Source organism: Phlebotomus papatasi, chromosome 2, assembly GCF_024763615.1.
Source record: "Phlebotomus papatasi isolate M1 chromosome 2, Ppap_2.1, whole genome shotgun sequence".
Taxonomy (NCBI): Eukaryota; Metazoa; Arthropoda; class Insecta; order Diptera; family Psychodidae; genus Phlebotomus; species Phlebotomus papatasi.
In genome coordinates, this window is record NC_077223.1 from 53,073,174 (window position 1) to 53,085,743 (window position 12,570).

Sequence of the window (12,570 nt, forward strand, 5' to 3'; positions counted from 1 at the left end):
CATTTTATGTCGTTATTATTTGACTTTTTTTTGCACTTTTGCTATGCAGCGCGCCATCTATCACACTAAGTGCAAATCATCTTATGGATTACTATAGTTTACTAAGACAAATACCAATACTTTTAACTATATAGAAGAAAATTTTAAATTAAAAAAAAAATGTGAATGGTTTTTTTTCTTGGGTGGTAACTTAATGCATCAATCCACTTATTAATCACATTGAGAGCTTTTAGAAAATAGGAAATTAATAATTTTAAGAGCAAAAGAACATGAATCTTCCTCTGTCACTCTCTTTTCATTAAAATGCACAACAATGACTTTCATCACCAAACGAGAGAAATCTTTGCAAAATAATTTATTTTAGTGTAATTTCTTATGTCTATTTACTGGTTAAAAAAAAACAAATACTACATTACATTGTATCTTTTCACCATCTCAATTGAGACCGAAGTAATTGAGAAAAAAAACAAATAAAAAATATTGTTAAATTAATTACTAACCTTTTACTTGGCCTCTTCTTTTGCTTCTTCAGCCTCTGAATCATTTGCAGATGATGCTTTTGAGCTTTTCAAGCCATTTATGGTTTTTGGTGGGAAAATGACAGAATAATCCTCCTCTAAACTTTGTTCTTCGATCAACGCGATTAAGTCACTGAGGGTGTCTTTGACGATATGATGCTGAATAGCGCGAAAGAACTCTCGGTAGTGATGGAAATTGTGACTGTAATACAAAGTTTTTAAAGGTGCATTGTAGTTAAGTTTCAGCCTACGGTAGGGGATATTTTAGAATGCGTATAGGGGGAGGTGGGGCTACATTGAGCTGGAAGTACATTAAAAACGCTATTTTCCCATATTTTTAAATAAAATTGGATTTTAACGTAATGTAATTTAGTTTAGACGGATAAAACAAAGTGGATCTAAATTCATTTATGGCTAGACCCAGCTTCCTATGCGAAAAAAAGCATTTTCAATATATCCCAGGCTCATCATAGACCCACCTATACCCCTAAAACTCAATTTTGAATGTATTAAGAATCAGTTTGGCGTCATGATTTATGAGTATTTTGAAATCATATAAAGGAATATAAAAAATATAAAATTTCGACGGCCACATTCCATACTACGCTAAATCGTTTTAGACTTTTTTACTCCGAGATATATGTTATTCATGAGCTCGAACTGTAAGTGATCTTCAGGCTTCAGACTATAGAGGTTTTGCCCAGTTCCTGAAGGTCTCGGAATCCTAAATAGCAACCAAGTTTATTATTTTTTTTAAATCTAATAATCCATTTGTCCTTAAAAATCAAATCCTAATTTAAATTCATCGAAAAAATCTTGATTTATAAAGCAGTTAAGCCATACGGCTAAGCTTTAGGTCTGAAGGCTGTACTACATCTGGTTTATGATGATCAGCTGACACTTAAGTGATAAGATATTCATTTTTTTTTCGGACAAAAATACACGGGCAGCGTAGGAATTTGCCAACTTCAAATAATTTGCAAATTGCAAATTCTCCTGAAAAGTTGTCATTCTGAGATAGCATAGTATGGAATGGAACCGTTGATTTAATCTTCCACCAATTGAACGGACGAATTACAATTTTATCACGCCTACTAAGGCTCAAATCAAAGATTCAGAAAAATCCTTTAGGATATTTTAGTTCGTAAAAATTGACAGCAAAGGAAATTTAAGCAAGGAACCTCTAATTAATCCCTGATCCTAAACTCTTAGGCGTCTTCTATACGAGGGGATTTCGAAATGCACCCCACTGTGCTATGTGCTAAATCTTCCCTAGTGGTTCATTCCTGAGATAAATTTTCTCCACCCTCTGTTATAAATTCTCCAAGTGTGCTCTAACTAAAATAAATAGTCTGGAACACTTTCTATTTTATTTTGAAACGTTTCGAACGTCAACCACACAGTGTTTTACTTTTACGAACACTTTATAAGGAAGAAAAGATGGAACACACATCCTCTATATCAAAACCGTTCTACTGCAGGATTTTATGCCAATATTGTTGTTAATTAAGAAAATATCCTAAGTTTTTATTTTTCTATAAATCAATTTTATTCATATACGTAAGGGTCTCTAAGTTCCTAGATATTAGTTGAATATCACTTTTCAGCTGATAAATTCAATAACTACACAAGGATGCCTATTTACCAATGCGACCATATTCTTATGAAGATTAACGATACATTCAGAAGAGTGATCGATACCGTGTCCCTATTTCACCAGCTTTTCGAGTCTTGATAATTTTGAAAATAGTTCACAAGAGAAACATCTCTTGAAAAACAAAAAAAAATTAAAACCGCTTTAAATATCAAAATATTCGAACATAAACAAATGGAGCTTTCGAAGAGGGAGATTTTAAGCGCCAAAAGGTAGGCAAAAATGCACCGGTCTAAAGCTCAGTGGGGGACTTTTGTGTCAAAGGCGTCTTCTATACGGGAGGATTTCGAAATGCACCCCACTGTGCTATGCACCAGTGAGTCCCTACAGGAGCATCTAAACGGGGGGATTTTATTTCGAAACCGCCATTTTGACACAAAAATCTCCCACTGAGCTTTAGACCGGTGCATTTTTGCCTATCTTTTGGCGCTTAAAATCTCCCTATTCGAAAGCTCAATTTATTTATATTTTGACATTTCAAGTGATTTTAATTTTTTTTTGTTTTTCCAGAGATGGTTTTCTCGTGAATTATTTTCAAAAAAGTCGAAAAGCAGGTGAAATTGGGACACGGTATTGATCACTCTTCTGAATGTATCGTTTAATCTTTATTAAAATATGGTCGAATTGTTAAATAGACATCCTTAAATAGAAATAAAGAAATAGTTAAATAGAATAAAGTTGATTTATAGAAAAATAAAAACTTAGGATATTTTCTTAATTTAGCAACAATATTGGCATAAAATCCTGCAGTTTTGATATAGAGGTTTTGATATAGAGGATGGGTGTCCCATCTCCTCTTCCTTATAAAGTGTTCGTCACCAGGCATAAATATTAACTTTACCACTCTTTAACAAATTCTTTGATTGTAAAACACTGTGTGATTGACGTTTGAAACGTTTCGAAATATAAGAGAAAGTCTTCCAGACTATCTATTTTAGTTAGAGCACACTTGGAGAATTTATAACAGAGGATAGAGAAAATTTATCTCTGACATGAACCACTATGGGAGATTTCCCGAGACTCACCGGTGCATAGCATAGTGGGGTGCATTTCGAAATCCCCCCGTATAGAAGACGCCAAATTGGCGATTTCGAAATAAAATCCCCCCGTTTAGATGCGCCCTTAGCGTATAATATAGTCTTGACTGAGAAACATTCTCAAGGATCAATCAGTCTGTTTGAGTTTTTAGTCTAATAAATTCGCATGTTAATCTTGAATTTTGGGTTTTTTTTACATCGGATTCTAACGGTGCTATCACACTGATTTTCACAATTTAATTTTAAATTCAATTGAGGATTAAGATTTCTAGAATTTAATTGAAAATTCTCACAGCTAGGGCACATTTTGCAAGAAATTTGCTCAATTTGAAATAGTGCCACGAGATTTTTGATTGTGAATGACTCCGGAAAACGTGTGATAGTCGGGGAGACTGGGGCAAAATTTGTCAAAACGAAAATTTCAATATTCAGTATTTTCTAAAATAAAAGAGACTGGGGCTTGAGATTTTTATTATAGATAGCCTTCATGAACCTTCTTAAACTTACAAAGTTTCAAGGGATTCGAGGAAGAATTAAAAAATTATATTTGAGCCCTATTTTTGGAATAATTTGGCTTACAGAAAATATCAATACTGATTAGCTCAATTTAAGCACATTTCTCGTTAAGATAGAGAAAAATTATCTTCGACAAATTTGTAGAGGAATAAATTTCCTATAAAAATATGTCTATTTGATATTTTTAACGTTTGCGAGAGTAAAACGTCACAAATTATCCGAGGACTGACAAAATTTGCCACAGCAATTTTGAGAATCTCCACAAAATCGGCTTTTAGAAAATGATTCGAAAATCACATTTCTTTCGAGACACAGGAAAATAATCTTCTGCAATGTTGTAGAGCCGTAAATTTCCTATAAGAATATGCTCATTGTAAAACGTTTAAGTTTTCTCAGAGCTCGTGAAAGAATTAATTATGCATTTTGACAAGTTTTGCCCTAGTCTCCCCTACTTAAAATGTCTTATAAAACTCACAGTTTAAACAAACAAGTCAATTCATTTCTTGAGAATTTTCACCTGAAGATATCTCTGAAATTTAACATAATACTCCTCCATAAATGTCTTTGAAGAATATAATATATTCATGAAACACCAAAAGGAACACAAAAGTACTCATCCACTTCCGACCCACGAGAAAGGATTTAATTTTATTGCATTGTGTTTTAGAAAAAAAAACTTTAGGTATTACAGTAATAACGAGATTTTTAAACACCCAAGGCATTAATAAATTCATATGGAAAAATCATTAAAAAAATTATTTTGTTGCCTTGGACCAAACTTGCAACAAAGAAATTAAAATTTGAGTGATTTGATAAAATTGTGTATCTAACGGAAATGATTTTGAAAATATTCCGCAAATAAAGAGTGAATGAGAGAGTGCTAGCGAGAGCAATGGCATGATTGAGAAATGACAGCCTCATTGAACAACTCATATTATTATATCAATAACTATTCATAGCAGGACATTGATGTCCAGAATCTAAGAATGATTTGTAAAGGTGAATTCAAGGAAAAAATCCCTAGAACAAACAATTTCCTTATCACTTATTTATTCCTGTGTTTTCCACGATTTTCCTCATATATCCTTGAATATTTTTCAAACTTACGAATAAAGTGTATGGGACAACTTGTGTCCTTCACGTGAATATTTTCTTGAAGAAAAAGCTAGGATCACTGAATATTATAGGACCGAGAAGGACAGTGTTAACAATATGATAAAATATAAACAGAAAAACGTCTTAAAATATGAATATGACCCTAAATTATTTGAAGCGCGTTTTCGGTCAAGGAAATGGATGCAGAATTGGATTCACAGTGATGACCTTTGTACTTTCTTATAAGAAATTATGTACGTTGTACGAGAGAATAAAAGAGAAGATAGTACAGATATCATCACCGTGCTATCTATTCCTGAATTATTTGATTAAAATTTCTTTGAACACCTCAACTTTTTAGTGTTTATGATTTTCAATGACTTAGCTTTTTTTTCATAAAAAAGATAAGTAGTCCTGCGCAATCCTTTTCGTGGATTCGAATGGTATTCAGGTATTTATGAGGAAAATGAAGAAAATTATAGAAAAAGAGGTGGCAAATCGTCCCGGCTTTGCGGAGTGTTCGAACTCACGGAAAAGATCTACCTGTGCATCATTTTTTCGCGTGCTTTTTGGGTACATACCGCATTACTACCGATTAAATTGACTGATAAATTAAAAAAAAAAATAAACCATTCGAAAATAAGACACTGCTTAAGAAAGTAGGTTTTAAAATATCTTAGCAGGAGTAACAAGCATACGAACAAATGATAAAGTAAATCCGCGAAAGTAAATCATTTACGTGTACTGTTATGATGTATATTTCTATTTCGCAAAATCGGGAAAATTTTGGCGGGATAGCAACGTGACGGCATCAGAATTGCATCACTGATTATCATTTTGATTATTATTACGTTATGCCGTCTCTAGACTTAAGTTTTAAGTGTGTCTAGGGCATAAGAATTCTAAATTTATAGGGAAAGGCTTTCAGGCTCTCACACATAGGGTGGCGGCATTACTTCTGGCCTTGGCCTTTACTTATGACCTCTTCACAAAAAAACACCACAATGTCAAAAAATTATTTCGAAAAACCCCAAATTTTAAAATATTTGATGTTTTATGATAACACATCACATTTTTTTTTTTTTTTTTGGAATCATTTTCTGACAAAAATTGCGATGAAGCCATAAGTAAAAATAGGCCACAAGTAATGCCACTACCCTACTCTGACTGCGAGCAGTTCATACACTCAGTCCCGGCATTAACTCTTTCCGGACCGCAGCATATGCTGCAAGCCAATTTCACAATTTTTAATCAAAAATATCTAAGCTCAGGAATTAATTGAGGTCCTACAAAAAATATCTCACATTTGGAAATCCTTATAGTTTGTAATCATTCACAAGAATCGGATTTATATCAATTCTGAATACTTAAAAAACATTGTTTTTCACGGAACATTCATAGGGTGGAATCACCAGTTCTCGCCAGTGACCCACTTTTCGCCACTTACATTGAAATCGCTATTTTTCGCAATTTATGAAATAAATGAGTCGCAATTTTTTTGTATTGTTTCTGCTTCTACGCATAGAATCGAAAAATAATAATTATTCGTTTTGGGTTCACGATTTTGATCACTTTTTAGAGCAATATTTTAAGCAAGTGCATCGAATCCAACATCTCTTACCAAATGTACTAAGTGTCGTCAAATTTTCATCAGGCCAAAAATACCTATTTGGGTAAATAATTTGTCTATTGAACATTTAATTACATTTGACGAATACATAAAATTTGTATTTAGTCAATTAATATTTCATTTTATATTATTTTTGTATAAAAATGAGGCATGGCGAGAAGTGGTAATATTCTGGAATTGATTTTACCACCTGTCGCCATATCTTTTCAATAGGCGACGCTAACTTCACTTCGTACATTCTCAGTTGTCAAATCTGCATTGTTTACTTTCTGCAAAAGCCCCATAATTTGATTTCTCAAATAAAAGTGAAGAAAAGTCATTTAAAGAGAGTAATAATAAAGTGATCACAAGGAAAGAGAAATGGTGAATGTATTCTTTTCATAGCATTGCCTAAAATAACCGAGTGTGGTTCTTTTCAAGTGGGTGGCGAGAAGTGGTTACAAATTTTACAAAACTGGCGAAAAGTGGTAAAAAGTGGCGACGAAATGGTTATTTTTGCATTATTAATAAAAATCAGTTTTTTAAGTAGTCCAGCGTTATGTTCTAGGATTATTGTTTTCACGTATCTAGAGCCAATACATCTAAGTAACTTTGTGTCAAATTTGACTTATCTTGTAACAAGGATTCAAAAGTTATGATTAAATGAATTTAATTTTTTCCTAAACATGGCGATAGTCGGTTATTCCACCCTATGCTGCTTTGGGTACTCTCGTCCCAAAAGAGACGAAAGAGTTAATAGAAAACAGTTCGAGATTCTAAATCCTAAAATTCTAATCTCGTATAGAAGAATTAATAATATTATTGTCTAGAAGTAGGTGATGTGCTTCATGAATCGTAAACGAGTAAAATAATTTTTAAAGTATCAAACAAAAAAAAATCAATATGAAAAAAACTTACATGTTAAGAAGTATCGTTCCCAAGAGCTCCTTACAGTCAATTAAATGCCTCAGATAGGCCTTTGTGTGTTCTTTGCAAGTTAAGCATTCACATCCTTCAAGGACTGAGCTGAAATCTTCCCTGAATCCTTCACTGGACAAGTCAATATGAAGGTTTTTCCGTTTTTCTCCTTGCTTTTCCAGATAAAAGTCGAAAACTAATGCTCTATTTCTCAAGGAATACAGCAATGGGAGGGAATTATCGAAGGCATCAACTCCCAATTGAATCATCTTAAGCACTAGGACAGGTGAGAATGATCCCAAGATCATCTTTAGTTTCTCTTGAGGGAGATTTTCCGTGCACATTTTTACAATTTCAAGAGTTTCTTTCTCCGGAACGAAGAGAGCAGTCTCCCCATTTGCGTGGAGACCATCAATAAAAAATCCATCAATCCCTGAAGCACTAGAAGCAAATTCTATGCATTTCCGGCGATTTACATGCGAGAAACCACCAACAATCGGCGCCAGAACGAACATTTTTCGAAGATTTTCCCTTTTATTCCTAATTTCGAGACATTTCTGGGCAAAATCAATGGTTCTTGTCACTGATTGAATGCCTCTCTTCTTAGAAGAGTCAAAAGACGTATCACCATCGCTGAGCAAATGGAAGAAATCTGGCTTGAAAGCTTCCACAAAGTCCATGAAAATTTCCGGTGAAATTACTTTTTTTCCGTGTCTCGTAAAGAGAGGAACTCCTGCTTTTTCATGATGTCCTGTCTTAGACTCCTCACCCGTGTCTCTGAGGCAGAAGAAAGTTAAACACTCATGCAGAGCTGCGAAAGACGCGATCCCATTCCCGGAACTCTTCACAGCTTCCAACATCTCCCCCGTACTACTCAGATTTACAGATAGAACAGTCTCACGGAGATCTGTTGTCAGCATCACAACTTCCCTCGACAAATAGGGAAAACTTCCTCCCTCAAGATTAGAAAATTATCCAAAATAAAAGAATTTCTCAAAATTTCAAGGAAAACAGCATGAAAATCTTTGGTTATGTCACTCACTTTAGTTGTTTGAAGCAAAATTGGTGTTTTTAGTGATAACTCCGGAAATCTTTCAATCCCAGACAGTGTTCCCAGCCTTCCTGAACATTTACCGACACTTTCTATTACAAATTTCATTATAGATTTAAAGAAAAATATGGAAAACTACTTTTCAGTACACGATGTTATTGTTTTTCTAATTCGATTTCTTCTCGATATTTGATATATCGGCGGGATATCGAATTCAAATATTTGAAATAAAAAACACGTCCCAGTAACGCAAATTCGGTGTTTGTACAGTAGTACGACAAGTAGTACTCTGTATAGTACTTTACTTGCCTTATGGAAATTTTAATGACCGTGACACAAGACGTTCCAGGAACTTTGTTCGGGGTTGAGTGGTGAAAATGCTGTGGGGAATTCGCAATTTTTGAATTTTAAAATAACGACATTTTTTTAATTTCAACTGACCAACGGTTTTTTACCGGTTTTAACCGTATTTTTAATAATAAATCTAAAATATATACTAAAATTAAATTTATTTGCATTTAAATTTATAAAATACAATTAATTAATTTAATTACAAATTTTTATGTTATTTATATCGTACTTTCGCGATTTTAGTGGCATTTTGAGCATTTTTGGGATTTTTTAATTTTTCATTACATGATTAGATAGAAAATTGTGTACATTTTAAATCCGGTTTTATCTTAAAAAGGTTTATACTGAACATTATCCTTAATTTTAAATTTTCATAAATATTTTTTGCTGATTTTCTTAAAAAGATTATTAAAGAGTGGCGTTTCATTCATTCTAGTGATAAAAATTAGATGATAATTAGGCACAAAAAACAATTTCTTTCAATAATAATTAACTATTGATTAATATTTTATTAAAAAAAAGTGTTTTATTAAAAATGTATTAATCCATGCATATTGTGCTACTCAAATCGTGAAAGTGCGAATACCATACAAAACGGAGAAAATTTGAACAATATATTTAAATTAATTAGAAATTATGTTTTCTGCCGATGTTTCCTTAACCGCTTGTGTTTCCTTATGTGCGTCCTTCTCGTCATTTAACTGATTATCGTCTGCTGGCTCTCAATAAGTGCTAACTCGGTTCACTCCAGTTTCTCTGTAATGATGATACAAAATAGTTTTACAAATCTCATATAAAAATATTTTCTTATTAAAAGTAAATACCTGAGCTATATTAGAATACGTGGAATTCCAGGGTGTTCTTTCATCTTCCAATCAAGTTGTTTACAATAATGTCCAGTTTCGAAGTTTTGAAATTTGTTGTGAAATACTCTTAGAAAAGAAAAAAATATATCATTTTTTTACCTAACACTCAGATAAAGAGATTGAGGCAATACAATTATTTCATTATTCATTGCGATCTGGAACCCCGGAAAAGCTACTTTCGGATTGAAAGTATTTAAAAAGTGCAGACAGTTTCGCTAAATTACTCTAAAAAATTAAAGAAAAAACTCTACCAATGAAATCCTTTTTAACGTTTTTAACCCTTTAAAGACGATTGGGTCACCCGTGTGACCCGTAGATAAAATAATTTTTCCTGACTACCTAAAGTTAATTCTTTTTAATGTTTGTGCCCTTTTTTCGGTATTTCTTAACTTTACTCTTCAAAAGTTAAAATGAAAGGAGGTGAGTGAATGGGTAAAATTATTTGTATTCAGTTGTTAGTGAATGGATTGTATCACTAGCATTTATTTTATAAAACTTTACTATGTTAAAAAATTAAGAAAAAATGCTTGCATTTGAGATAAGGTGCAGGTGACTTTGCACTTTCTGGTAAATATTAAAAAATCAACAATTTTTAATAATTAACGACAATCAAGATCTTCATATCTAAGGGTAAGATGCACAAGATCTATAAGGTCACGTGGTCATCATCTTGATTTTTTACGTTACTGTCCGCCATTTTGAATAACTGTCTAAACCTGTAACTCATCGGACTGGGCTGAAATTTTACTGTTTTAGCTGATGTCAAGACCTTTTCAGAACTTAGGGGAATGTATTGTATTGTATTGTATGTTGTCATGGTTCGCACTGAGTGAACCTTCAAACAAAGCATATTTTCTCTTTGTTTCCAAAGAAATAGTACGTCATTTCTTAGCCATAATAATCTTATTATTCAGATAATGAAACGAGATGCGAAAGGGTAGGTCAGCTCTCTGCAAACAAAGAAAAAATTTGCATCGTTTGAAGGCTAGCTCTGTGCGAACCATGCCTACATTCCCCTATCTATGTTTCAGTCTACGTCAAGCATTTACCTAGGCTCACAGTTTAAAATTTTGAAATATTCATATTATGGCGGCCTTTATTTTTTAGTCTTAAATATTTGAGACCTATAAATGAAATATTTCAGTAATCATTAAAAATGTTTGAGACTTTTATTTTATATATTTATTTACTTTCATATAATTGAAAAGATATAAACATATTTATATTTTTTTTATTTTTTAATCTTTGCGACAACAGTTTTTCAGATCCTTAAATAATATGCTGTTATAAGCAAAAACGTTACTTTTCTTTGTCTTTGTTTGTTAGACTTCATTTTCTAACAATAGTGCTGTCTTTTTTGTGATGGTTTCAATAATGGAATCGCCCCGTGTTCTGTATTTATGAGAGTATCATATTTTTTAAAGTTGTAGGAATTTAGGATATTTTTTACAAATGTCCAGCTATTTGCTATATTTAAGCTCAAAATTGAGCAATTTTCAAATTACTTTTTCTATATTCCAATTTTTTTTAAGTAAAACCCTTTTGTGAATGTTACTATGCTCATATACATTATATTTTTCATTATAGTGACAATTATCATTCATTGGTATCGTCAGAAAAATTTCTTGATTTTTTAGGCAATTTTTGTAACTATCATGTAGAGGTAAAAAATGAACCGAATCAGACTGTTGGATTTTACAAGGTTAGATGTAAAACGTGTCACTGATTTTGATTATCGGTTTCATTTTCATTGTTCATTTTCGGTCAGTAAAAAGTATTTCGTCCTTAAAGGGTTGAACCTAACATGCAGATCCACAAGGATTGAAGAAATACGATTATTTCATTTTTAATTACGATCTGAAACCCTAGAAAAGATACTTCCGGACAGAAAGTGTTTGAGAAATGAAAACATGTTGCCCTAAATTACCCTAAAAAATATTAAAGAAAAATCCTATCAAAGAAATCCTTTTTAAACCCAATACACTTATCCATGGAGATTGAGGAAATTCTCATACCTTATTATAAATTGAATGTGGGGCCCAAAAAAGGCTTCCGGATGGAAAATGAATTAGAATGAGGTTAGAGCTTCCTAATGCAACCTTTTTTTCATCTACTGCCCAGATATTTTTTTTTTCTTATTAAACAACACTACTAACTTGAATTTGGGACTCTTCAAGAATATTTTATAAAAAAAAAAATTGCCTTGGGAGCCCCAAAAATCAAAGGACGCTCACTAAGCGTCACTTTTATATTTCAGTGTTTTTAAGACCTAAAAAATGAAAAACTCTACAGAACTGCAATCAAATTATCACGTACCTGTACTGTTCTCTGGAATCCTGCTGGTCAATTGCTTGAAAAAACACTAATTTATCATTTTTCACTAATAAGAAAATTCACAAAACTCTGAGGAATCAGCCATCTGACAGGCGAATCCGGAACAAAGTTCCAGGAACGTCTTGTGTCACGCTATACAAATTTTCCATAAGACAAGTACTATACAGAGTCCTACACGTCGTACTACTGTACAAACACCGAACTTTTGGTGGTGAATGTGGGGAAAATACCGTAGCGCCGCCGCATTGGTGGCCACCGCAGAGAATTAAATTAGTTTTAGATGGTGACCACCACGCTCTGAAGAAATTGGGGGGTCGCCACCGTCAAAATTTTTCGAACCCAAAACTCTTTCGTTACTGGGGTTAAATCGATTTAGGCTATGAAATTTTGCCAGAAACCTCAGAAAATAACGAAATAAGTGAAATTTTGAATATTAAAAATAATAAAATCTAAATTCATATAGAGTTCAAATTTTATTTAAATTTTTTTAATTCCTTCTTCAGAAGTTCTCCTTCACTATTTTGTGTTCATCATTTCACTATTTTAAACCACATAATGAATAATGACTATACGAAAAATAAATTGAAATTGCATATTCAAAGACAACAAATTGTAAAAAAA

The 12,570-nt window shown here is 32.6% G+C and overlaps 1 protein-coding gene and 1 long non-coding RNA gene across 2 annotated transcripts; both read right to left on the reverse strand.

Annotated features, from left to right (window-relative positions):
• Positions 1 to 340: 340 nt before the first annotated feature.
• LOC129801647 (queuine tRNA-ribosyltransferase accessory subunit 2) lies at positions 341 to 8,589 on the reverse strand. Its single transcript, XM_055846895.1, has 3 exons — positions 8,390 to 8,589; positions 7,348 to 8,303; positions 341 to 720 (listed from the first exon to the last, which is right to left on the reverse strand). The coding sequence occupies exons 1-3, from the start codon at positions 8,504 to 8,506 to the stop codon at positions 504 to 506; spliced, it is 1,290 nt and encodes a 429-aa protein (XP_055702870.1). The 5' UTR covers positions 8,507 to 8,589; the 3' UTR covers positions 341 to 503.
• Positions 8,590 to 9,073: 484 nt separating this feature from the next.
• LOC129801653 (uncharacterized) lies at positions 9,074 to 12,216 on the reverse strand. Its single transcript, XR_008751713.1, has 3 exons — positions 11,932 to 12,216; positions 9,574 to 9,681; positions 9,074 to 9,505 (listed from the first exon to the last, which is right to left on the reverse strand). It is a non-coding gene; the product is annotated as an uncharacterized LOC129801653 (long non-coding RNA).
• Between the last annotated feature and the right edge of the window lie 354 nt (positions 12,217 to 12,570).